We start from the raw sequence: 26,567 nt of genomic DNA, 5'->3' as shown, positions 1-26,567 counted from the left end.
AAAGTTCATGAGTTTCAGAGATTTGAGATTGGCTGGTTAGTATCCAGGCATCTGTTTACCATCTTCGTTTGCGCGAAAGATAATCTTCGAAGGTAAGAATCATGCTGAATAAATGCTGTGTAGTGATGTACATGGTATCTGGCCAACTCATTTTAGTTTCCAATCGAAAGAATATGGGAGTAAAAAGAGCTGGAGCTTTCATAAACCAAGGAAATATCTTTCTCTCTCTCTCTCTCTCTTTATTTCAAGACTGGAATCATTCACACGTCGATTACTTCTCGGGCTGACCAACAGAAAGTTCAGATTCAGCCCGATGATAATTGAATTCCACGCCATCATTTCTCATACCATCGCAAAGCTTCAGCTAAGACTGTACAGCACATTTTGAGCCAAAGTGAATATCTAGAGAGCCTCTCTGATTGAACTCTCACGTCAGAATCACACAAGTTTGCTCTCATAAGTCTACAAATCCCTTACATAGCTCAAATACTCGTGCTCCGATATCTACATAGTACATACTCACTGGACATTCCTCTTAAGCTGAGTATGCACAGCTTTAATAATTCAGTCAGTTAAAAGGCCAAAGAAATTATACCCTTCAGCATGCAGCCATTCAAATCCCACAGAAAATCCATCTACATATCAAGCTCGAGAGGCCTAAATTCAAACATCTCTTGAAATCCTCACACTTAGCCGATTCGGGCTATATATTTGATATTCTTCGCGATATCGAAAATTTCTATTTACTTTCCTCACCGTACAAATACCGCACATCATAATTCTACTAGATACCTTGGTATCGATATCGAAGACTAGGTGTCTAGAATCAGGACAAAGCTTGGCTATCAGCACTGGTGATGACGATGTTTGGATAGACAAAATTTGTCATCGATATTCTAATGAGGACTAGGTACTACAGATGATCATTCCAATGAAGAGATCATTACTACACATACATTCATATGATTCAGAACCCTCTTTCACTCAGTCCATCAAATCTAAGAAGAAATAGGATAGAACAAGCAGCCCCGAATATGAATCAATTGACCGAGTATGGTAACCTTTCAATAGACACCGAGCAGAATTGATAGAATGCAACACTTACTTTTTCCTCCTCGCGCAACAGAACATCTGACTTAAAAATTCGAAACATCCCATGTAGAACTACGATACAGCATGTACATCCCAGAGTAGATCAGGGGTTCAGATCGTGCACACCATAATGGTGGGTCAGTTCCCGCCTCGGGAATCTTGCATGCACCTACCATTGCTCTCCATCTCTTATGTTGCACATCTAAAGATTATTTACTTCACCCTCTCCACCAATCGGTCTTGATTGCGAAATTTCAACCCCTTACTAGAATCTTCACGATACCTGGAGATTTTTGTTGCACGTCTAAACATTGTTTACTTCTATTTACTCTGGATGATTGAACCAATCATCGTCCATAATTTCTTCCGAATACTTTAAAGTAAAGAAAATGTATAGCCCTAGAAGGTAAAGATTGTTTCTAATATTCGCTGGCACGGCTGGCAGCTGTAACTAGATGCCGCTAATGATGAAGTGGGGTAGTAAGAGGTAAATCAGTGGGTACACCGCTCTTTGTACAACTCGGTGAGGGGTGCTTGTTGGTCATTACTTTAAGAGGGTGGTGATCAATGAGCACGGGGACAGGTGGAATCGCGAAAGAGATCACGAATGAGTTGATATGTAACGATGCGTGGCAAAAAGTTTCGCTGATGCAAACAAACAACATGAGACACGAACAAAAAAGAAATGTAAAGGGTACCAAAACCGCATGAATCAAGCATCCCCAAAACACCCAAGAAACTCCCTCACCACTCCTTTGCCAACCGAAAGAACTCCTCTAAGCCTACCTAGGTACTCAACCTTCACAACAAGTTTCTTTCCACTGATACCCTCTTTCAACATATCAAAAAACTTTTGCGCACTTGCAATACCTCCTTGTATAATCGCTACTGGCGAAGCGATAACCACATACTTCTTCTCCGAAGCATCTTTCAAAAATCATTGAAAAACAATGCACTCACATCTTGAGCATTAGTACCAAGAAGAGCAGGCGCGGACTTGAAGACTTCAACGTCTTCAAGATTTGTGTAATCTTCTGGCCAAGGGAGAGTCAAGACAAGTTTGCTCTTACCATGCCCCGTAGTTGATAAAATATCAGCCGAGAGTTGAGGGATATCATTCTCTGTGATGGCGTCAAATCCGATTGCGAGATAAACATCCAAAGTGTCAACTTCCCCTACAATATTTTTTACAACCTCCGGATGCCAGTATTCGAAAGTAGCAGTTGCACCAACAGATTTAAGGCACTCGTGATGTTTCTTACTAGCCGTCGCGAAGACTTTACATCACGCCAGATTACCAAGTTGTATGATGGCAGTCCCCACAGGAGACGCTCCTCCCAAACTTACATTCCTTCATTTATCTTCTCTCCCTTTCCAAGCATTCTCGAAAAGTCCAGTAGCAGATAGAACCCCAAGGCATCTGTAGCCATAGCCTTGGGAAAAGTACTCGCATCCTCAAAGCTCAAATAATCCGGAATGTTCGTCGTTGCAGTTTCTCTACATAATGCCGAGCCCCATGATGTATTTTGTCGTTGTAGATAACTGCAGCGAATCTAGTGACTCTTTCTCCGACTTCAAATTTCGTAATAGAGGAACCGACGGATTCGATAGTGTCTGAAAAGTCACTGCCGAGGAAGTTGGGATAGGAAGTGACGAAGAGATTTTAGGCTTCGATTTTCAAATCGACCGGGTTGGCAGCTAATGCATGAGTGCGAATGAGGATCTCGTCAAGGGCGGGGTCAAGTTTAGGTCGGTGTTCGATAGTAATTTGGCTTTTGTCGTCTTGACTAAGGTATCTCGAGGGTACTGAGGTCGACTTGAAATTGAGGAGCAAGATGCATATGGTGTTTTCTTCCATTACTAGAGCTCTGGTAGAGATATATTATTCTACAACAAGAGGTCATCGCCATACCATTGTGGGCATACTGAACATACCTCGCCGCAAGCACGCGTCATGATTTATGATACACCATCAAATCTACAAGAACCGTGTGCTCTGGCCTGCGTAATAGTAATCCAAATGCTAAGAAGCAGCTACGAATCCCATACTTAACCGCTGAAGTCCACGGACTTTCCCCCACAGAATGGATTAACTCCGTTGACATAGGTAATCAGATAATCGCGGGTTTGTGACTAGGGCTAGTGGTTGAGGTAACATCACGTGAAGCCAGACTAGTCCTCTAGTATTCTCTAGTGCCAAATTGAGTTTATACTGCAATTATAAAATCTGTCTATTATCAATACATAACTCAGTACCATAACGAAAAGAATTTTGGATCTGTTACCTGGTATCGATACAAACGACTGACAAAATATCATGGAGATACCGCGCGAAAACGACCCTTTGATATGGACCAAGGAGGCCCAAACTTTCCAAAGCATATTGAATGACGTGAAGAAAGCTACGAACAAGAGTCATAGAAAGTTTCTTCAAACAAGTAAGACCTGTCCAAAGAACTCTCTTTGCAAAATAATGTACCAATTTCAGTCCTCGCTAACGAATGATTAATACAGTCCATGCTAGAGATATAGTCACTCGTACTCAAGACTTGGTGACAACTATACAGCTTAAACTTTCTTGTGAGCGGGAAAGAAGAATTGCTCATAGAAATGATGGAATCAGTCTATTGAAAGTTATCTATTTAGAAAGGAGATCCATCTTGAGGTCTCAACGACACTCGCGTGACGCTCACCCCGAGAAGATGTATGATCTGTCTCAGAAGATGATGGAGCAGCATAAAAGATTGGTGTCAAATGAAAGAAAGATAAACGAAGTAGAGAATATGGAGGAAATGGCCCGAATCGCGATGAAGAATATTGCTTACCGCGCCAAACACTCTTTCAAGAGTAAGAAAAATCTTCCTAGGGTGCTACTGAAGTCCCGACCTTGTCACACTTGCACAAGAGGCAGAGAACAGAAATTCAATGAGTGAGTATTACCCAACCTTTATTTCCAGCGGGTACTATCAGACCGTGGAAAATCGAGGTCTCAGAGAACATTGCTGAAAGCCCAAAGACAAAGGAGAAAAGATCAACTGACGTTTTTACCCGGTCCACACGTGATCAATCTCTTCGAAAGAATTCGGCCTCATTCCCCGAATGCGGTCCCTCTGGACCAGAAGATAGCTCAATCAAGTTTGCCCCAAGATCCGACGAACAAATTTCCCAAGTTCACAAGTCTGCCCCTTGAACTTCGTCGAATGATATGGAAGGCTGCACTTCTGGAAGGTCGCCATGTCTTTGCAGACGATTGGGAAATTGGAACATGGCATCTCCTACCATTACTTGAGGTGTCTAATGCTAAGAATTCCCTCCAATTGGCATGCAAAGAATCACATGAAGTTGTACAAGAACGTTATACGTTTGTATTCCAACCAATGAGTGATGGGGAGGCGGCACAAGACCCTGAAAACGTTACCGCGCTTAATCTTCTACCTTTCAACCCGGACAAAGATATCGTACATACATACTTATGGTTAGAGGAGAGAGACACTTGGGAACATGAATTATCGGGACTTACTCCAGTCAAGCATCTGTCGCTGGATGGCGAATATTTATATGATATAGACGCAATCGAACGTATAGAAGCTGCATGTCCAAATCTCGAAATTCTGACAATTAGAGTCGAGGGAAATGATTTCTTTCGGGACCTCGTTGGATATGATCCCCGTGTCGACCTTGAATGCATAGAGATGAATTCCAGTTTCCTTGACAATCTGGCAGCCAGAATATCCGATGAAATGAGTTCTTGGAAGACACAGCGCATTAGAAATTTAAGAGACAAGTACAATAAACACACAGAGCTTTTCGATCGCACCAAGGGAAGAAACTCTGAGTATTGGAAGCGGGTGAACATGAGGGTCGTTTTGTTACAGAAGCCAGTTTACAGTTGGCCAAGGCGACATCGTATGTAAGGAGGGTATAGGTACCATTGATATTTTAATATGTTCGATATAACGAAACAAAGTGGATTCTTATCTTGGGGTCAACAGGGCGTGAAGAGGAAGGATTTGAAATATGAGGTGTTTTCATTTGAATTGTATATCTTGATACCTAGCGATGGAAAGATGATTGGATATGGAATTCAAATGTTAAGCTAAGTATCTTGATTCGAAATAGATTCTTGTATTGAACTTTTATTGAGTAGCAATTGTAATGTATGGTGAAAATCTCCAAGCAAAGAAGTTCATTGAACACGGTTCCGCCGCACTCTATCGTAAAGCCACAGAAGCCACAGCAGCCACACATGAATCAATCTACCAAGGCTGAAGCATAGCCTCATCAACTTTTTCCAAATCAAACCTCTCCCTCATCTAGAAATCATTCATCTAGGGACTCACTATTTCTTTTCTCATATATGTTATATAATATGCCACTCTTCACTCTTCCCATATCTGATACATCTCAAACATCTGCCACCACTCCTCAAGTCCATTTCGCGCCTCTCTCTATACGACCCCAAAAACGAAAACGACGCGATAGCGATAGCGATCAAGATGACGAGTACAATAATGATTATATTGCGAACACAAATACCAATTCAGGAAAGGGAAAGGAAATAGATGATGGAGGAACGTCATACCCTTCTGCCGAAAATACAAATCCATTGAGTTTAACGCCCGCAGAGGTGATGCAATATCGATTAGCTGGCTTGGGACTCGATAAAGAATTACCATCAAAAATTGGCGTTAAGAATTGGCCGCATCGAGGTTTACCTTCTAGATATTCTGTAACTTCCGACGATCGCGACTCTGCTGTAAAACCTCGAGACGGTGAAGACGAGGATTCCGAAGAAGAATCCGCCAAAAGCCGGAGAGAAAGGGAAAGACGTAAGAAGGAAGAAAAGAAGACTGGGAGGTCGAATTTGAAGATTCAACATTTAAGTGTATTGGTTGCGATTATGATGAGGAATTTGGAAGAGGGGGATATGGAGAGGGCAGGACGGGCTTGGAGTTTACTTTTACGGATGCAGATTGCGGGGAAGGGAATTGAAATTAGGAAGACCGGATTTTGGGGGATCGGAGCTGAGTTACTGATGAGAGGTGTGACTAATAAACAGAGAAAGGAGTGGTGGGAAGAGGATACGGGAGAAGGGAGTGGTGATGATGGGAATAACAATGACGGAGAACCAAAGGAGGGAGAGGAAGACGGAAAAGGGGAAGACAAGGGAGGCGAAGAAAAAAGATATGGTACAGCTGAAGGACTTCTCAAAGTAAAAGATTATTACGAACGTCTTATTCTACAGTATCCTTACAAACGACAATTCCACGGTTCAGTTACTGCGCTTGATTTCTGGCCTGCGATGCTTGGTTGCGAAATTTATGGAATACAATTTGAGCATAAGGATGGTTTACGAAAGATTGCCAAGCAAGCAGAAAAGGACGAAGATGGGGATATAAGTGATAGTGACATCAGTGAAGAAGAAGAAGATATGGATGATAACGACGAAGAAGGAGACCCAGGGGATAAAGCATTCTTAGCCCATCAACGTCGCCAAGACCGTCTCCATAAACGACGAAAAGAAAAGCGCTGGGAAGAAAGAGATGAAGTTCGACGAGCCGCATTAGTAGCCACAGAACTGGTAGCTCAAAGAATGGATGAACTGATGACGACACCTCCATACTCTGATTCTAGAGTCCTGCTTCGTCTCAGAGGAATGGTAGCTCTATATGTTGGAAATCTATGTGTACCAGAAAAATGGGAAGGTGATGAGGAATGGTTGGGTAAAATGAGAGGGGGAGCGATGGAAGCTGATAGAAGGTTTCTGGGACGACAACGAGAGGCAGAGGTTAGAAGGGGAATGGAGAAGAGGGAGGATGAGAGGAGGAGGGCTAGAGGCTTGTTTGGAAAGATTGGAGTCGAGTGGGATGATGGGGATGAGGGGATGGATTTAGATATGACCTTGGAGGGGTATGAAGGAGATGAATAATCTGGGATTGGCATATCAAAATCAAGGAGTCCTGGTATAGGTGGAGTTATAGGATAGATACCCCTTTTATCTTTATATTCTTTTTGTTAGGGTCTCGTAACTATTTTGATTTACGGAAATGTATCTTCATATTGATCAATTACTTTCTCACCGACTTATCTCGAGGTTTCTCTCGTCGGTGTACATTACTTTAGTTCACTGATCTTCCATAAGGCTATGAAGGTTTACTAGTCAAGAGATCGTAATTGGTTTACATGGACGTTTAAGGATATATTATTTCAAAAATCGATTTAATAGTCACTTAAACCAAAGCATGAGATAGAAAGTCAGATAAAACTGTAAAATTTCTTAACATTCGTCATTAATTCTTTTCTTCATTAAGTAATCTATTCATCGTTTGTACCCGATAGCGGTATGGTATCATAAACCCTGTAACCTTTTCCAAAACGCCCATTAAATGCTCATTACCATGCATGCCGCTCATAAATCATGTTTGCCTCAGCTTCTCTCATAACGACTAGTTCCTAACTCTCATGCGCTGTAGACGCTCCAATCAATAGCGGCTACATCATCGTAACAGCTGACCGTTGCGGCGGAAGCATCTTCTGCTCCACTACCCTCACTACATTGAGGCAACAATGCAACATCTGAACATCCAGCTGGGGTCTCTTGGCTATATCCTCTGTAGAAGAGTTGAATAGCAGGACCATATAGAAGGGTAGTGTTACAAGCGTAGAAAGTTTCTCCCTGGTATCCATGAAGTTGAGTGGTTTGGATCGGAGATGCAGTAAGTCCTACGTAAGGTTGACCAGCTCCGGCATTGATCTCTACTGTTGAACGGCCGGAAGATGAAGATGCAGGGTCGGAAGGTGTGATGGTGAGGGATTCGGGGAAAGAGTCGGATCCGCTGCCGGAATCGGTAAGGGTGGAGGAATTGCCGAAGCGAACATCGATGGCGGTGCCGTTGATGTAGAAAATGCGGGGATTGGCTTCAGTGTTATCTTCGGCGAGTACTGCATATGCAGTTCCGGCGCCAGTATGATAAGATTCGAGAACGAAGTGGTTGATGGCGAGATCGCCGGAGGTAACGTTTGCCACCAGTGTGAAGTGAGTAGATGTGGATTTGGGTGGGGTGGAGTAGGTTTGTCGTCTGGTGGGAGCGGCGGAAGTGACGGAGGTGAGGAGAGCAAGAGTGCTCAAGATATTGGTGGTTGAGAATAACATTTTGATGTGTTTGTGTTTGTGTGTATGTGGTATGTGGTTTGGTAAAGTATGAGAGATGTGTGAACCTTAAGTAGCTAAAGTTTATGGTATAGCTGATTCTAGTTGCTTCTTCTGAGGAGGCTTTGATGTAAACACTGCCTTGACAATAAAGGATAAGTTACTTTGCAAGTAGGCTTTGCTTTGATGGTGAATGATGGGTTGAAGTGGCTTGTATGATAACTCAAACGAAGAGCTTCTTCGATACTTTTATATTGTATCGCATTCCCAATCACCCCACAATGATCTTGTACATCATACGGTCAATATCTTGGAAATGGCGGGTAAATAGTAATGGTACTACCATTAATCGTGTTGGTGGCTGGTCATCGCCCCAGTGTTCTTTCCTAGTTCTCGACGATCACCATCATCATCCACTCAGAATCATCGCAGGCGTAAGTTTAAATATATTGAATACATTAGTCTTCAGGTACGAAAGAGAACCCTGAAAAGGCTGTGAACCCAACTCCACAAATTCGGAAAAGGATGGAAAAGTGCAAAGGGAAAATAATTGGAAGATCGGGAGAATGATGTTATGCCAAGCTCGCTTAGACTTTTTTGATCCAATAACACCCCTTCATCGGAAAATCCTCAGCCATTTTCAGCCACGACCGCAGATACTGTGCCTATTAAGAATTTTTTCATGTCTCTGTTCCTAGATGCGATCATCACCAGGGGCACGGATACGGATCTTTTCTATATTTGAATGAGGGGAAAGGATTGGATGAACATTGTAAGTGTTTATATCCCGACGTATGTTGTACATCATGGTCGGCAGATACGGGTGGATTTAATCCATGTCAGGAAGCCAACATTTCGTTTCCATCCTCTTCGGCGATGACGATGCTTTTCGTCTGGGTGTAGTGCATGCCTGAAATCTTTCACATATCTCAATGTGAAAATTCTACAGTATAGCGCCAGGAATTATACTATCACACTCACACTATAACACGAACCATCAAAAAAGCTTGATAAGGCCATAGGTACCACCGATGCTAACAAGATTTTCACGTAAATAGCTCCAATCGTGGAAGCTAATGTTCAAGTGCGGCACGTGTGTGGCTTGGTTTACATGCATCACTGTTCGGCATACAAAATGCGCAGAGAATGGTTGGAGTATCGCGAGAGCCGCGGATACGAAGATTTATTTAGATACTCTGCGCCTTGTAAATACATATCATGTTGGCATGTCTTTCTTCAGATTGTCTAAATACAAAACCCTTCTAACAGTTGTAAATCGTATTACACGCCGTATGGAAACTCTGGAAACTTTTCCAATGTCAGGTCTCCCCAGTACTTGGATATTGTGTCTGCGTATTCGGATGTCTGCGGACATCGGCGTTACCGAATACTGTTCTGTCTGACAAATGTCCATGTAAGTAATTGTACGACCCGAACTCAAAGTAGAACAGAATTACACCAAAACGAAAAGCTTGCCGAGCTTGCCACTGCGTTTTGACAGACCGATTAGGATTACACGGCTTGACTTGGTATTGAACACGAACAGTATTAACCCGGTTCCTCGCTGAGTGAGTTGGGAGACCCGCCACCTTTTCATCGAGATATTCTCTGCTCCCTTCCTCGTTTAATTGTTATAGGGGGATAATGTGAAGTTCTACGAAGTATGTATCTTATCAGAACGACACAATCTTTGATATCAATAAACCAAAAGATTCCTTATCAAGACCCATCTTCCAGATGGATTGTGCTCGTTTACCCCGCAAAACAAGGCAGCAGCCAATCACATCGACATGTATGGCAAACGGCGTTGCGATATCCGATTCCGGACACCGGACTCCAACTATTCAATTGTTCGCCGTATGAGTCTTATGCCGTGTGTTGGAAGCCTCATACACAATTCATGATATAAATGAAGTGAATCGTGAATGATTCCGGTCCCGTTGATTCCCTACTCTCCATAACCACCATGTCTTCCTCACCAGAACTTTCCCAACCCATCGTCTTCGACCCCGCGAAGCATCTCCCACTCCTCCCCGGGTTCGTCCATCTCCACAAAACCTGCGTCGAATCTCCGCCCCATCCAATTCTCACTTTCCTCCCCCCTTTTCCGCCGGAGAAAATCTCCAAAGTAGAATCATGGTGGCAGGATCGCTTCTCCGAAGTAAAAGCCGGAACGCGGCAGATTGTTTTCGTGATGCTTCAACCTAAAGAAGGAGAAAAAGTACAAGTAGCAGGTGTCTGTATGCTCTCCACACCCTCATGTGAAACCGGGCCTCATAGAGGATTTGTGGAGAAATTTATGGTAGATCCGGAGTTTAGGGGAAAGGGTGTGGGGACGGGGATCATGAGGGCAACGGAAAAAGTTGCAGAGGAGATGGGTGCTTGGTTATTGGTATGTTCTTACTATTATAGATTTACTTCGTTCCATTTGGTTCGGTTCGTTGACATTCCGACAGATGCTTGATACAGATGTAGGAAGTTCAGCAGAGGGCATTTATAGAAGAATGGGGTACATAGAGGTTAGTTAATCTTGTTTTCATGATGAGATGAAGATGTTACTGGACGCAGACTAATTGGGAAACTAGTGTGGAAGAATACCGGAGTATGATGTGTGGTCTCAAACGGGAGAGTTGAAGACGGAGGTTTTCTTTTATAAGAAATTAATAGGTGCGGAGAAGAAAGAATCAAGAGAAGCTGCTAGGAGCTCAAACTGTTAGTATGAGGGTACTTGATGACCATAAGAAATGGTGGTCAAGACAAAAGATGACATTAAAAGTTGGGTAAATAAGGAGACGCTGATTCACGTGTTCCGGAGCAACCACGCGTGCTTGATATGGACGACACAAAAACATCGTCGAAAAACTTAAGAATTCATCAGAAGAGCGGAGAGCGGAGAGCAAAACAAAATCTAAGAGGGGAAGGAGATGTCGACGGAGAGGATGTGGTTAGTTCACGAGTAGGAATTGACTGGGTCTTGCCAAGTATTTTTGCTTAGTCATGATGAGATAATTTTGTTGGTCTGTTTGTCCTCACTTCTTTCCAGCACGCTTCAGATCTATCACAACCATGCCTTCAGGTCCATTCGAGGCACTCTTACTAATTTTTTGTTTTGGCTGGTTTAATTTCTTTGCGACTCTCAGTCTGAATGTCCACGCGGCTGAGAATGCCGTGCATTGGACTGGGCAGGATTGAAAAATATGCAAATCAAAGTTCATCGAAGAGGGCTCCTATAAAAGAGAAGACTATGTTCATTGATGTTCGTTCCTTTAACTAATGCGATGCCTAGCTTGGGAAGTAAAAAAGCATTAACCCAAATCGCCACGAAGACGATTCCAGAATAAGGGGATAGACTTGTGCCGCCTGGAACTTGTCCCTATGAAAGAGTACTTCTGATCGCACCATAAGATAGCCCTATCAAACACCAAAGTCGCCAGTGAGCTCAGTAAGGAAATGAGAACTTATGAACTTGCCATTAATCATACTTACAAAATTTTCCCAAGGCTACTTTGTACCAGGGACGAAGGCTGCTGCAATGCTGACTTCCTGACCACCAAATGATTCTCCCCCAATGCAACCTTTTATCTCCAAATTTCGGCCCTTTATTTTCATCACAAGCTCGAAATCAACTCTATAATACCTCGATAGTTTGAGACCGTCCTGCTCTATTGTCTCCTGGATAGCTCCAGATCTGATCAATTCGCCGAAGTCCAAATGAACCGTTCCGACTATTTGAGCTCCTTTACACTGTTAGACAAGCCAAACGTTTTGAACCCTTAGACTACATACCTCTGTTCTTAGGATGTGTGAATTTGTAATGTTGCTCAGTGCTAGTGTCCGAGACATATAATTCTTGTTCATAGATAAAGGTCTTTCGTGTTGCGGGAAAGATGAAATGTACGTCCATACGATATTTTTTGGCGGCCGGGATAATTTCTCCCTGGGTGATGGTCAGTATTGTAACAGGCGAGTGTCGAGAAAAAATTCAACTCGCCTTCTTGACTACCCAATCCATCACCTCCAAATATGGTACACCGTCACTTGAATCGGTCATTGGTTTAACCTTTTTATGTGCCGGGATACCTATCGGATCGTGTTCTTCCTGCAAGAAGAATCCGTAGCTGCATAAGCTGATTCTCTCTAGCCCATCGTTTTCCTTATCGAGCGCCCGCAAGATTCCGCCGCTGGCCATCGCAGTTTCTCTGTCACAATTTCATCAGCTCAGTCGAACATTTGACTCGGGGTGGGATCTTACAGGTATTCCGGATCATTTACGGTTTCCAGTCTGATGGTAATACCCTCGTCTCTTTGGAGTTTTCTTAGTCGTCTTTCCAATGTCTTTCTGAGAGATGGATTGTTAGAAAATCCTCCAATTAACACAACTTTCTAGATTGTGCCAGCACGAGTTAGCTCTTTTCAAACCGCTAGGAGTTTCTTCCATCAATACCTTTATAGTGAGTCCAGCCTCTCTCGACAGCTTAATCTGATCGAGCATTAACTCCATATTGCCTCGGAGGCATCTCTCAAACATTCTCCAGAAATCGTTTCTAAATAGTGTTAGTTGCACGACCAGCACAAGGGCACAGATTCAACTACCTCTTAATTTTAATGCGATTGTCTGCAAAGCCCTTTTCTGGATTTTCGCGAAGGCCTTGTATGTGGAGAGAAATCGTTGCCATATTCCTATCTGTCACATCCATTATTCTCTTCAATGAGTTTTCGAATTTAATTGTTTGCTGGTCAACAATTCCTTCAATAGTTCTCCCATCGGTCTCTAAGTCAGACTTTTCACTCTCCAGGCGACCAAATAGATATTCTTTAAATGCTTCGTTCAGGTAGCTGGAGCCGTAAAGTCCGCCTTTGCACGATCAGTAGATAATCAAAAAACTATATGATAAGATGTATGATCCTACCTTGTGCAGCTACCTCTTCTCTTTTTAGTTCAAGTGGCTCCTTATCACCAACAGTGTATGTGGTAGCATCAACTGTTCCTCCACCGGCGTCTAAAAGTATAAAAGTTTCTCCTGTCTTCACACAGTCAGTCGGAGAACCTTTTATGGAGCATCTTTACTCACAGAAATGCTTTTGCTGTATTTAAGCACATAAGCTGCTGCTGCTTCAGGTTCCGACACAAGAAACAGGTTGTTAATGCTACCAAGTTCTGATTGCTGGATAGCAATTTCCATGGCGCTTTGCATTTTTCTGCATGCACTGGGCGACCAGATTACAGGTACGCATAAAACATGTTCCACGATTGTTGTATCTTTGAGTCTCCGGATTTCTTTTAGGTATTTCTTCGCGTGCAAGAAGAGCTGTTCGAGGTATTGGGCAATAACATCCTCGTTGGCTTTGATGGACTTTTTAGCTTTGAGTTTCTTCAAGACTGGTTTCAATTCCTTGCGGATATTCTCAGTTTCATAACTGGTGTCCAACAACAGTTTCGACCGCGAGATACAATTGTATTGCTTCTTATCCAAATCAGGCTCGCTCAGTTTGTCTTGCACCTCGTAACCCCAATACATGAAATTCGGCCTTAAACCAGATTGTGCTTGAGCATCATTGAGATCATCATCATCTGAATCACCTTCGTCGTCAAATCTCAGCATCGGCTCATCGATGTCTGCATTTCTCTCTATCATCAGTTCTTCCAGCTTGGCTTTGGTCGGATACCAACTCTCAGTCGGCACGTCAAATCGAGGCTTCTTTTGAATCGACATTGGATCAGTGGCGTATCCCCTCACGATGCCGATGTCACCTTTGCTGCTGGCAAAAGCCACACAACTAAATGTCGTTCCGAAATCAGTTGAAATGATCAGACGGTCAACTTCATTTTCGTTTCTACTATCGATCTCCATTGGCGAGCCGCCGTCGATGGCAGTCATATTGTCTTCTGTTGCAAAGAAATTTGATTCACGGGGCTCTTGTTTTGGGCGATTGGGAGCCTCCGGCGCACGTGGTGAGAACATTTCTGACTCTGGTGAGTTCACTTTTGAATTAGCTATAATATTTTGGCATGTTCGGTTGTTTTTGAACGTATGAGACATTGAGAGGGAGTCAGGAGAGGAGTTCATGATTGTGTAACTAACCTGGAAGATGGGTTTCTGTATGAGGCTGAATGATTTGATGAGTGCCAACTTTCTAACACTTTAGTGAAGGACTCTCAAAGCTGACAAGCTATTGGAGACGAAGTATGTTCGTATTTCAGTATAGCCTCGATCGCGATGTCGGCCTTTTCATATAACATTTAAAATTATCAATCAGAAATTCATTAAAAGTGTACTAGGTACGCAGAGAAGTGAATGTAATTCCTACACAAACCGCTAGCGCGTTATCACGTGTCCACATTCACTCATTTCGCGACAATATCTTTTTGATTGGAAAATTTAATACAGTCGTGCCGCTTCATATCATGTGGGTATCCGATACTCGAATCCCACAAAGATTTTACAAACTCTAAGAATTCTCGATCAATCAATTCTAACCACCATCAACTTCAACCTTCAACCTCCATCAACTTCCATCAACTTCCATCTATCAGCCTCCATCAATTTCAAACTCCATCAATTTCAAACTCCATCAATTCAACCTCTATCAATTTCAACCTCTATCAATTTCAACCTCTATCAATTTCAACCTCTATCAACTTCAACTTCAACCAACTTCAATCTCAACCTCCATCAACTTCAACCGCCATCAACTTCAACCGCCATCAACTTCAACCGCCATCAACTTCAACCGCAATCAACTTCAACCGCAATCAACTTCAACCTTCAACCTCCATCAACTTCCATCTATCAACCTCCATCAACTTCAACCTCCATAATTTCAACCTCAACCAACTTCAATCACAATCAACTCCAACCTCCATCAACATCTCTCAAGATCTTGAATTAAAAATGGCCCAAAAACACCTCGTCGCAAAATGGCTGGAGAGTCATGTTGTCCAATTGCTCTCTTGGGTTGATATTGCAATCAAACATGACAATATCGATTTTGACAAGACTGTAGTTTCTCACCTCAAACAAAAGTGCGATGTGGATTATACTAGTAAACAAGTCTCTCGAAAGCTGCAAGGTTTACTGGATAAATGGGGCACCCGCGACAAAGATAGTACTCGAAGCAGAACTATCATAAACAAAGGTTGCATCTGCCTGGTCAATCTTCCAGATGCTTTGAGAAACCAAATCGCGCTTGCTTGTGAAGACTTTGAAGTTGAGCTCCGCGCCAGCAAGCAACCGTCGAGATCTACCGATAGTGGCTCGAAATCGAAAAAACATGAGCGTAATAATGCTCAGGCTAATACTCAAAAGCCAGCACCTGAAGTGCCAGGCGAAAAGACTTCCGGCTCAACTCTTCCCAGGACTCCTATGAAGCTTAGGAAAAGAGTTGCTAGTTCGATTCCAGAGGATTCTCAAAACGCCGCAAAAAAGAGAAAGCTCACTGTTCGTTTAAACCCCATTCTATGATTTCTGCTTTTTATTTGAACAAAAACTGACCGTTGAACAAAATAGCCCGATTCGACCTTTTCACCAGAACTAAAGGGCAAGGAAACTCACAATTCAATTCTTCCTAAAGCACATACCAAGCGTAAGACCAGAGACCCCGATTTTGACACAGAGGTATCTCAATCTGCCACCAAGAAAAGAAAGGTTAATGTTAGTATATCCTCAATGTTAATACATACTAGTTGTTTGAATATATACTGATGTATGAAAAATATAGCCCGTTTCGACTTATTCACCTGATCCCCTCTCGCGGACTCACTATCAATCTTCTCACATCATCGAAGATAGCCAGGATGAAAACACGCAAACGGCCAGCGAGGATGGTCAAACTATTGCTCGTGTTCAATCGTCAACATCTGTTCGCAAGGGAAGACTATCACAAAGATGTGATCATTGTCGACGAAGAAAGGTGGCATGTAATGGCGCTCGTCCTGCTTGCTCCAGTTGTATGAAGAAGGGCTTGCAAGGCAGTTGTTCATATAAAAACGCACCAGCAGTATCCGAATCTCGTGAAAAACGTCTGAGCTTCAGTGAACCGGCTCACCATGTTGAAGATGACATGACTGACGAAGAAACAGGATGCATCTGCATGAATAAACAGTCTTATACCGACTGGGTTCAGTGCAAAAACTGCAGTATATGGCAGCATTGTGTTTGTGTTGGAGTGGAAATCACAGAAGCAAAGAATATAGAATTTTCGTGCGAAAGATGCAGCACCGAAGACCCTTATAAGGAGCACATTGAGAATGAGCCATTTTCGGAAAGCAGCGAGATGTGCGATGAGTCAAGCAATGAATTGCAAACCGACAGTACATTGCTTGGTTTGGCGAAGGAGGAAATCTCACACCTGCGTGAGATTCTCAAAGAAAAAGATTTGGAAATTATTGAAAAAGAAGAGAGTCGAGAAATCGAAGCAAGGGATGCAAGTCATCTAAGGTCGAACCTGTGGCTATTGGCAAGAGACTCTCCAGAGGTTGTTCTAGATAAAAAAGATCAAGAGATTAAAACCTTAAGGAAGGAACAGCAGACTCGTCGATTCTTATCAAGGTTTACACAGCTCGGTGCCACATCCGACGAGACCTTCGGATATGAGAGTGTTCAAAATATGGTTGATGCATTTAATATAATTGATCAACTACCATTCGATTATGTTCCAGTAATTGTCCCTCCCGGGCTGGATCAGAACCAGGAGCTCAAAAAGATCATTCTTGATATTTTCGGCCAAGACGATACACTCCGACAGACAGCTGAAGACCTTGGAGCCAGCCTTTCATCCATCGACACACTCGCGGTCCACAGAGCTTTGACAGCAAGCTTCCTGAAACTCTGGGTATTCGAGTCCGATTTTCCGCAACTTGAGGGCTCATCCTCAGACTATGTAAAGAGCATCCGAAAAAAAATGATTGATTCAGGTAAGTTTAACATTTCCTCGTTGAATCCAAAATATGTTGTTAATTGACTATCAGACGGACCTAACGCAATGAGAAATCTTGATTTGGCTGCTCGTTACGATGTAATCTCGAGTGCAAAGTTCAAACACCAATACATCTACCCCGAAGCAGAGCGTCTGACTAAAAAATACTCCGAAATTATGGAACCACTATTCGCCAAGAATCCTGGTAGCGAGGTTTTCAAGAATTGGAACGGATTCTCGACATGGAATGATGATAAAGAGACATGGCAGGATCGCCAATCTCGACTCGTTGGAATGTTTCGTCTGGCCTTGAAAAGCAAAGCAGAATCCACATTGAACTTCAGGGATTATGAGTTGGTTTCATTTGCACCAGGTACTCTATATGACCCTAAATCTATGACCAACGAACTCGCTCATTTTAGAAAGGGTGGAAATAATAACGATTGGGTTGTCGAATTTTGCGCTCAGCCGGCAATTTATGTACACGAAAAGGAGAGACCAGATGATTTCATTAGCTCCCAAAGCTTTGTGCGCAAGACTGTACGAAGTGGAATCGGCCTGACACCATCTGTTAAAGCTGAGGTGCTTTTACGACGAAAGGATGGTGGCTCTTAGGTTTGATTTGAAATGATAATGGCTGCAAAGTAGGTGGGTTGAATGAGCAGCTCGCAAGGACTTACCAATTCACAAGGATGAAATATGTACGACTAAGGATGTATAGTAATTAGTGTAGAGATTAGAAAAATCGTACCTTTGGGCTTCTCAGCTTCCGAGAATAGATGTTAATACATAAAAGAATGTAGCAAAGTTCACATGTTTGTCGTTCGTGATCTTGTGCCATTGCGACTCTTAGTCTCTCTCCAATACATCGTCAAGCTTTCGCATATTGGGAATACTCGTAATTTGGACTAATTAGGAGTGTTTTCTTGCAGCATTTGAATCATCCATAGGGATCAATTCTTAATTTTCGGAGTGGTGCTCATCCGGTCATCAATATGTATGCCGAGAAGGGTGACCAGTCGCAGGTGATTTTACCCCACGAAAACATCAGCATTGAGCCATCTCGGCCGTTATATACTCACCATCTCATCGGGTTTCAACCAATTAGTTGATCTGGACGATCTCGGCATATCTCACTACTACCTTCCTAAATATATATTCACACAACATATCATGTTACTTGCATTTGCTTATCATGGTTAGTGCCACAATTAGATAAACTGTTGAAGATCAACGATGTTTGTACACGTCGAGTTTACGACGTGCTACATTCTACAGAGTTGGACTGTTTTGTTCTATTTCTGTCAGCCTTAAGTAAGGTTCTTCAATCGTCGTCAGAAAATCCCCAATTTCCATCGACTTTCAATATGGTGTTAAAAAGTAAACATACAGTAGATGAGAATACCCTTCACATCACATCCATCTTCCAAAACACAGGAGATCACGCAGTCATCGACCATCTAGTCGACACCGACGAAGAGATTCTTGTCTCCTTAGGCTACAAACAAGAATTCAAAAGAGAATTATCAATATGGTCATCTTTTGGAGTTTCGTTTTCCTGTTTAGGCCTCTTGCCATCGATCGCATCGACTCTGGGCTATAATCTTGGGTATAGTGGAATAGCGGGCTCGGTATGGGGATGGCTCGTTGCGGGTATCTTGATACAATTTGTAGCATTTGCGATGGCGGAATTGTGTTCGAGTATGCCGACAGCAGGGGGTCTTTATTATGCTTCGGCTGTTTTGGCACCGGAGGGTTATGGACCTTTGTGTTCTTGGGTATGTTTTCAATTCTCCGATATTTGAATCTGGATTAATGTCTTGATAGATAACCGGATGGTCGAACTTTGCTGGTGAAGTAACAGCACCGTGTGCGGTTAACTATGCACTCGCAGCTATGATATTGACAGCGGCTCAAATTGTTCATCCGGAGTATGTTGTTCAAACATGGCATGTATATCTTTTACTTTTGGCTTTGCTAGTCTTACAAGGTCTTCTGGCTATGAATTCTACTAAGTTCATTGGAGTGCTAAATACAGTTGGGACTATCACGAATGTGATTGTACTCTTAATTTTTGTCATTTGGTTCCCAGCGGGTTCGATCAATGAACCGAAGACAAATTCAAGCAGTATGGTGTGGACTTCTGAGGGTATTGTTAATGGGACAGAATGGCCTACTGGATTTGCTTTTTTGATGGGATTCTTGTCTGTTATTGTGAGTCAGCTTAATCTGCACCAATAATTAGACTAACATGGAATAGTGGACGTTGTCTGGCTATGATGCACCATTTCATTTGAGTGAGGAGTGCTCAAATGCAAATATTGCTGGTCCGAGGGCTATTATCATGACAGCTCAGTTAGGACTGTGGCTTGGTTGGGCGATTATTTTGGTCATTGCGTATACTGTGAAGGATATCCAAAATGTGGTTTCTGGAGAGTATGGGCAACCTATGGTGAATATCACTCTTCGGTGAGCTTTGAGTTTCTGACTGACTCTTGACAGGGAAGCTTATGCCTCCAAGTTCTTGGCCCAAAAGCTGGACTTGCAATGTTTTCACTCAACATGGTCGCTCAGTTTTTTGTTGGTCAAGGGTAAACTACCAATCTCCCCATATTCTTTGATTTATTATGTGAAAAAAGGTTAGCTAACTCCCATCTTAAGTGTCACAGTCGTCTCATCCCGCGTTGTCTACGCCTATTCCCGCGATGGTGCTCTCCCTGGTTCTCATTGGCTCAAACAAGTAAACCCTCACACCAAAACACCCGTGTACGCCGTTTGGTTTGTCCTTACTCTAGGTGCACTTCTTGGCCTCCTCATGTTCGCTAGTCCAGTTGCCATTGGCGCTGTGTTTAGCATGGGTGCTATTGCGCAATACATTGCTTTTGTATTCCCTATTGCGTTGAAAGTTTTTAGCGCAAAGGGGAAGTTTCGTCCTGGTATAGTTCTCCGTATTCTTTCAATCTCTCTCGCTATTCTCCTATTCATCAACTTGGAGTTGTTGACTGATTAGCAATAGGTCCCTGGAATCTAGGTCGTTTCTCAACACCCATTGGTGTCATAGCTGTCGGATGGGTATCCCTCATTATTCCCATTCTCTGCTTTCCTTCAGTCACAGAAGCAGATCTAAATGATCTGAATATGAATTACACATGTTTAATATACGGAGGTACAATGACTCTGGCTATGTGTTGGTATGCGATCAGTGCTCGGAAATGGTTCAAGGGGCCAAAGATCAATGTGGAGCACATGATTTATAGAGATAGTTCCGGGAATGGGTCTCGGAATGGGGAGATGGACATCAGTGTTATGGGAAAAGATGGGCAAACTGTGGGTGAGGATGGATCGGATGAGACTAGGGAGGGGAAAGAGTTGAATGGGTGAGAAAAGAAGTCGGGGTGAAAGTGATGATGATTAGGTGATATTTCTCAGGGCAATACAAACAGTGAAATCTAAGCTATGAACTCTAGAACGAGACGGAGATATGGAGAGAATAATAGATGAGACTATGACCAATGAAAGCTTTGCACCAAATGTGACTATCATGTGATACAGATCATGTGTTAAACAGTTGAACCGGCCGACGAGTTGCCTGCCTGCAAGGCATGATTACTTTTAAAGAACGACATGTTTTATTTTATATGATGTTTATATCATTTGCAAGTGGACTACGGTAGGAAAGTACATACTGAGGTAGAAAGTAGTTTCAGGTATAAGTGGAAAGAGTTAGGTATGCCCTGAGAAAGTAAATCTACCCGCGTGTAACATAGTGCTAACACTAGCACGTGTTCTAATCATCATCATGAACATCACATGTTATTGTTCTGCTTTATTTTCCCACCATTTGGCAGGCCTTGACGCTTACATATTCAACCTCAACGAATCACCAAGCATACTACCACACTCCGAGTAAAGATTCTGCATAATGAGGCTGACGACGTTTCATTGGGGGCGATTGTGCGATAGGCAGTCAGCAATTAAGCCCCGCATCCTCAAGGTCGTCTATTACTTTACAAACTACTCCTCCTCTCAATCGTGATTCCTCGGTGCAGATTCTGGACACTTTGTATCTTTTTCAATACCTGAATTTGCGATCCTACATTGTTCTCGACTCTGAAAATTCATCAGCAATATCGGCATCGTGTCAAGTGTTCTTGTCTTGTCTCAATACAATCTATCAGCTTTGCGCCTCGAAATCATGTCCCATTAAGATGAGTACATTACAACTCGAGGCGAATTCTTCGGTCGATGATCTTTCTGCACTACCGGAAGGAGATCAACATCATCTGGATGCTTTGGAACATGTGGACGCTGTCGATTTGATGGAACCCGATTCTCTGGAAGTCTCTACTCCACCACCTGAGACGGCTCAGACTCAGAAGCTATGCCATTATTGCAAACAAATGTTCTCTACAATTGAGAACCTGAAACGTCTCGCCTCCAGAAAAGGCTATAAGCACAACACTGTAATAGGGGTTAAAAACGCAGCGTTTCGCGGATGCGGGTTATGTAAATTTATAGAAGCAACCTTTGATTCATTCGGAATTGGAAATTCGTACGTGACGTTGCACACTCGGCTCGCTGAGAAAAGGATCGAAGATAGACTGCTCCTTTCCAAGAGGATCTCGATGTTTGTTAAAGAATGCTTACTTCCGAGACTCAAGGGATCTGCTAAATTAACTAAATATCCGTATCATGGATGCAAAATTGATGAACTTGAAGTCAACACCTCCGAATATCCATCCAACCGGCTTTGTATTTTGGCTGATGAAGGTGAGCTTATTCTTCGTGTAACCGTTTCTTACTAATTCATGTCTTCTAGGGAGTCGGGCGGGTGTGTATATTGTGCGGCAACCTCTTGTAACCAAGGATAATTTTGAAAGGATCATCCCCCAAATAAAGAAATGGTTAGATGACTGCCGTCATCATCACTCAAAGCTTTGTCGATATTCTACACCAAAATTACCCACGAGAGTACTTCGAATAGAATCTGAAACCAAAAGTCTAGTTCGCCTACATGTGAGTAGACCCGATCATAAAGACGACTATATTGCTTTGAGTTACTGTTGGGGAGGACCTCAGAGCTTCACAACAACCAATTCTACTCTGGAACAAAACAAGCGTGGCTTTGATATTGATAATCTACCTTTGACCTTCAAGGACACGATTCTCATCGCGAGGAAACTTGGAATACGATACATTTGGATTGATGCACTGTGCATCATCCAAGATAGTGATCTTGATAAAGCCAGAGAGATTGAGGCAATGGGAGACATTTTTAAGAATGCCACGGTGACAATATCTGCGGCAAGCGCAACTTCAGTAGACGGGGGGTTATTCAATCATAGACCCTCTCCAGAGTTACTAGAGATCCCATTCTGCTTGCCGGACAAATCCCTGTCGAAGGTATATATTTCTAAGATAAAACTCATCGGAGAGTCTCGAGATCCTATAAATCGCAGAGCCTGGTGTTTCCAGGAATCAATACTATCACCCAGACTGCTTTCGTTTCGATCTACGGAGCTACTATGGCATTGCCAGTCTTTGAAGTACGAGCCAGTGGCGAAAAGTATTTGGACGTACATGCAGGCAAACGCTAAAGTACCTGCAAATATCTTTGGACGCGACGTAGCAATACAATTACCAGACGCCCTTCATCGCGGTCAGATTTGGAACTCTATTGTTGAAGACTTCACGGGGCGTGATCTTACAAATCCTGAAGATCGCTTGCCTGCCATATCTGGTATTGCAAAAGAACTCGCTTTGGTATGGAATGACGAGCATGTTTTTGGCGTAATGAGAAGCACAGTCGAACAACATTTGTCTTGGATGGTGCTTCCTCGGCACGAACTTGATACGCAGCATGAAAATGCGAGAAATGATCGTGTTCCTTCCTGGTCTTGGGTCTCAATTGATTGTCCGATTTACTTTTACACTTTCCAACCGGTTTTAAAAATCACATGTCTTGAGATTGGCAACACACCAGAGTCCGGGAAACTCGTTCTCAAAGCCAAAGCTCTCTCTTTGAAAGTCCAGCTGATGAATAGCGAGCAAGAAAAAATCTTCCAAAAGTTTTACGATGTCCCTGAGGATCTCAAGGCCGAAGCATGCACACTCGTGCTACTGAAAGAAAGGCCGGATTCCCATCCTCGTGGATTTAATCAGTCGTTTTTGATTTTAAAAAGACTGGACAACGGATACTATCGGCGTGTTGGTCTATTTGACCGTGACCTCAGCGGACACGCCTTGAACGATTGTATGCAACCTAAAAGTCTTAGGAATTTATTCGATGCTATTGAGATGTCTCAAATAACTATTGTTTAGGTACTATAGATATCTTAGGATTTAAAAATGCTCTCAGGTTTAGAGTTCTAGGAGCTGGACATTGAAAACGAATGATGATACGTATATTCGTCAACTTCGTGGAAGAATCAACAGCCAATATTATTGCTAGACTAATAATGTCCCCTCGATTTAGTCATGGAAAAAAATATCTGTTTCAACAGTCTCACAACTGCAATTGAGGTCTGATTGTAGGAGTGCCCTACTATTTACGTCACTTTGGGGGAAGGACACGCCTGCGATAAATAGGTTTTTTGCTTCACTTTTTGTTTGTTAGATTTGTTCATGGCTTGAATTTATACAGAAAATGGGGCACAAGAATTCAAGAGATAAACAATATGAACACACTCTCATCACACCAGAACAGAAATCAGAGCACTCAAAACCGTAGCACTTCCCTTAAAATTCTCATCATACCAAGAACTCCTTGAAGGCTCCCCAGCATAGTTTTCTCCACTTACAGAAGAAATAGGAATAACGCAAACCCTAATACAAGTATATCAGAACCTGTTCATTCGAGATAATCATGAATGCTATACCGAGTGATATCCCTTCTCAAGAAAATCTAAAATCTCCTTCTTAGTCTTCTGAAATGCCTCTCAAGATTCATACACATCCCCAATCCGTAAATTAGAATATACTCATGAACAAGCAACCGAGTAACAAATATATGCATACCTAGATACTAACATCCTATTCACCAGCACAATCATCTTCTCACTCTCCCGAATAGCCATTCTGAACACACATCATTCTCCAAGATACATCAGGTGATATAACAAGAATAGTAATCTTACAATCTATTCTCTCCTCACTCCTCGAATCTAATTTCCATTAACAATCATTCATACCACCTCCATTGAAAAAAAATTCCATTCTATCAATCTAAAACCCAACACTCAATAAACAAACAAACAAACAAACCCATACATACATACATACATACCAAGAATCCCAACACGATAACCCAGGATATCGATATCAAAACATATCCATATTCCTATAGTAGCAGAATCCGTAGTTGACAAAACTACTGTTTTATTAAATATAATAAAAAATTTAATTTTTAATATTATATTGAGAAAATGGATTATAAAGTATTAATATAATTAATTTATATATAAATAATAAGAAAATTTTATTTTTAAAAGATTTAAAGAAATTTTCGAAATTTCTTGATTTTCGAAAGTTTTTAATTTAGTTTAAGATTATTTTCATATAAAAAAGTTTATTTATATTAAATTCGATTATTAATCGAAACTATATAGATTAGAATTGATTAGAATTCTTGTTTAAATAGTATATTCGATATTGTATAATATAATAGTAAAGCTTCTGATTGAAGAATAAATCGAAAATGAGTGAATAGTATAGAAAGGAAACCTCCTCCCCTTTAGACTTTCGGCTAATACCTTTCCCACCCTTTAACTTTCTATACTTGCCCCCCCCCTTGCTCACTCCCCTTATCCTCTTAGCTCCTGTTCATCTCTTTAACCTCCTTCTAGCTTCTATACTAACTCCCCTTCTTCTCTTAGTTTTTATACTCGCTTCTCTTCCGTCTATTGTGAGCGGAACTTAGTACGGGTCACGTGGCCTCTTTTTGTAGCTAGTATTTATAGGTCTTCTTTGTGTAGTTTAGAAAAAGGACAGTTAGTTCCCACCCAACTTCTTGTACGCCTTGTGAAGCGCTATGCAGAGCCTCCCTCTCCTCTCCTCCGCCAGAGGCGCTACGTCTCAGTGACTTATCTGTGGTATCTGCGAAGGACTACTCTATGACTCTACCACCTTCTACTCTTTTACACTATCTTTCCTAAAAATCTCTAAAGGCCCTTCTGGGCCCTTATTTTCTTTTCTTCTATTAAAATATCAATAATAAACAATTGTCATTTTGAACTAGAAATATTCGTTAATAACGAAGCATATATTTCGTTAATAACAAAAAAAGTTTTAATTCAATAATATATATATTAAATATTTATACAGGAATTTATACAGACATTTTATTCGAATATAGTTATTAACTTTGCTACTATAGGGTATCCCTAGAGCCGCAAATTTAATAGGAACTTCCTTATAATGTGTGGGTTTCTCGCGATGGAATAGTTCCGTGATGTTTATGGGTAGGTATATTATCAAACTATATGTTATATATATCCTATCATACCAGCATGTGGTTGGTTATCTATCGAGATGATACTCATCGAATCGAATCGAATCGATCTAAAAAGACAAACGATAAAGAAACCAACACGAACTTGAAACAACAAGCAGCCTATCACCATAGCAGTCCCAGAGCCAGGAAGACTAAGGACTTTGATTGAGCGGGGAGATGATCTATATGTGTTATTGTTGTATTAGTTCTTATATATAGCGCTAGCTAGCTAGTAAAGAGTAGAAGGTTTGGACATATGAGTAGACATTCGGGATTGTATTTAATTATACATCTCACTATTCAAAAGACTGATAAATTTATTGGAGAAGAGACCTTGGATTATATATAATCTATATATCCGAACAGGTAGATTGTTTTCCGAGATGTAGAAGCTTAAAATCTATATCTATATCTAAAATTCATAGATACTATATTGCTATACCTCTCCCTTGTATCAATTATATGATTCTAACTGATAAGAATCTAGCGGGTCACTTCCTATCCCATCTCTTTCTATTCCCTTTCAAGCTAATTTCGTCTTGGTTTAAAGCTTGATGTAGAACTACTTCCCTATTCTCTAATCTATAGGCACTAACTGATAAAAACAATATAAGAAAAAATCGACATCTCAATTATTAAGCATCAAGCACTAAGTAAACAGTATAGTATTATTATCTATCTAGATATCTAGTTAAGATTAAAACCTTAAATAATAATCTAAACCTTCTATCGATATTATATTCTCTCTATCTTCTATTAATTTCTTCTTAGCCAATTAATAAATAGATAATAAAATTATAAAGTTTTTATTTATTATATTATATTAAGTTATATATAATTTAATCTAATCTATAAATTCTAATTTAATCTCTAATCTAATCTCTGATTTCATTTAATTTCATTTTCATTTTCATTTTC

General features: G+C 41.6%; 10 protein-coding genes across 10 annotated transcripts; 6 read left to right on the top strand and 4 right to left on the bottom strand.

Moving 5' to 3' along the window:
• Positions 1-1,804: 1,804 nt before the first annotated feature.
• On the bottom strand, positions 1,805-2,522 carry EAF02_009808 (uncharacterized protein; the record flags this gene model as incomplete). The annotated part of the gene is made up of 3 exons (XM_038905856.1): positions 1,805-2,002; positions 2,053-2,353; positions 2,440-2,522. The coding sequence occupies 3 exons, from the start codon at positions 2,520-2,522 to the stop codon at positions 1,805-1,807; spliced, it is 582 nt and encodes a 193-aa protein (XP_038754279.1).
• Positions 2,523-2,589: 67 nt separating this feature from the next.
• On the bottom strand, positions 2,590-2,950 carry EAF02_009807 (uncharacterized protein; the record flags this gene model as incomplete). Its single annotated transcript, XM_038905855.1, is given in 2 exon segments — positions 2,590-2,760; positions 2,780-2,950. 2 exon segments carry the CDS (start codon positions 2,948-2,950, stop codon positions 2,590-2,592), a joined length of 342 nt encoding a protein of 113 aa, XP_038754278.1.
• Positions 2,951-4,292: 1,342 nt separating this feature from the next.
• On the top strand, positions 4,293-5,006 carry EAF02_009806 (uncharacterized protein; the record flags this gene model as incomplete). The annotated part of the gene is made up of 1 exon (XM_038905854.1): positions 4,293-5,006. The coding sequence occupies one exon, from the start codon at positions 4,293-4,295 to the stop codon at positions 5,004-5,006; it is 714 nt and encodes a 237-aa protein (XP_038754277.1).
• Positions 5,007-5,461: 455 nt separating this feature from the next.
• On the top strand, positions 5,462-7,021 carry EAF02_009805 (uncharacterized protein; the record flags this gene model as incomplete). The annotated part of the gene is made up of 1 exon (XM_038905853.1): positions 5,462-7,021. The coding sequence occupies one exon, from the start codon at positions 5,462-5,464 to the stop codon at positions 7,019-7,021; it is 1,560 nt and encodes a 519-aa protein (XP_038754276.1).
• Positions 7,022-7,552: 531 nt separating this feature from the next.
• On the bottom strand, positions 7,553-8,245 carry EAF02_009804 (uncharacterized protein; the record flags this gene model as incomplete). The annotated part of the gene is made up of 1 exon (XM_038905852.1): positions 7,553-8,245. One exon carries the CDS (start codon positions 8,243-8,245, stop codon positions 7,553-7,555), a length of 693 nt encoding a protein of 230 aa, XP_038754275.1.
• Positions 8,246-10,208: 1,963 nt separating this feature from the next.
• On the top strand, positions 10,209-10,959 carry EAF02_009803 (uncharacterized protein; the record flags this gene model as incomplete). The annotated part of the gene is made up of 3 exons (XM_038905851.1): positions 10,209-10,634; positions 10,699-10,761; positions 10,828-10,959. The coding sequence occupies 3 exons, from the start codon at positions 10,209-10,211 to the stop codon at positions 10,957-10,959; spliced, it is 621 nt and encodes a 206-aa protein (XP_038754274.1).
• A 784-nt stretch (positions 10,960-11,743) lies between these two features.
• EAF02_009802 (uncharacterized protein) lies at positions 11,744-14,205 on the bottom strand (the record flags this gene model as incomplete). The annotated part of the gene is made up of 8 exons (XM_038905850.1): positions 11,744-11,979; positions 12,029-12,179; positions 12,246-12,441; positions 12,495-12,625; positions 12,687-12,786; positions 12,836-13,097; positions 13,153-13,267; positions 13,315-14,205. 8 exons carry the CDS (start codon positions 14,203-14,205, stop codon positions 11,744-11,746), a joined length of 2,082 nt encoding a protein of 693 aa, XP_038754273.1.
• Positions 14,206-15,135: 930 nt separating this feature from the next.
• On the top strand, positions 15,136-17,773 carry EAF02_009801 (uncharacterized protein; the record flags this gene model as incomplete). The annotated part of the gene is made up of 4 exons (XM_038905849.1): positions 15,136-15,681; positions 15,751-15,894; positions 15,962-17,156; positions 17,211-17,773. 4 exons carry the CDS (start codon positions 15,136-15,138, stop codon positions 17,771-17,773), a joined length of 2,448 nt encoding a protein of 815 aa, XP_038754272.1.
• A 752-nt stretch (positions 17,774-18,525) lies between these two features.
• Positions 18,526-20,539, top strand: EAF02_009800 (uncharacterized protein; the record flags this gene model as incomplete). The annotated part of the gene is made up of 6 exons (XM_038905848.1): positions 18,526-18,936; positions 18,986-19,372; positions 19,419-19,610; positions 19,661-19,749; positions 19,820-20,094; positions 20,175-20,539. The coding sequence occupies 6 exons, from the start codon at positions 18,526-18,528 to the stop codon at positions 20,537-20,539; spliced, it is 1,719 nt and encodes a 572-aa protein (XP_038754271.1).
• An 827-nt stretch (positions 20,540-21,366) lies between these two features.
• On the top strand, positions 21,367-23,479 carry EAF02_009799 (uncharacterized protein; the record flags this gene model as incomplete). Its single annotated transcript, XM_038905847.1, has 2 exons — positions 21,367-21,928; positions 21,978-23,479. The coding sequence occupies 2 exons, from the start codon at positions 21,367-21,369 to the stop codon at positions 23,477-23,479; spliced, it is 2,064 nt and encodes a 687-aa protein (XP_038754270.1).
• Between the last annotated feature and the right edge of the window lie 3,088 nt (positions 23,480-26,567).

The sequence above is a fragment of the Botrytis sinoallii genome (assembly GCF_014898435.1).
Source record: "Botrytis sinoallii strain Bc 23 chromosome Unknown BSIN_022, whole genome shotgun sequence".
NCBI classification, from domain to species: domain Eukaryota; kingdom Fungi; phylum Ascomycota; class Leotiomycetes; order Helotiales; family Sclerotiniaceae; genus Botrytis; species Botrytis sinoallii.
This window is presented reverse-complemented; position numbering and strand designations above follow the sequence as displayed.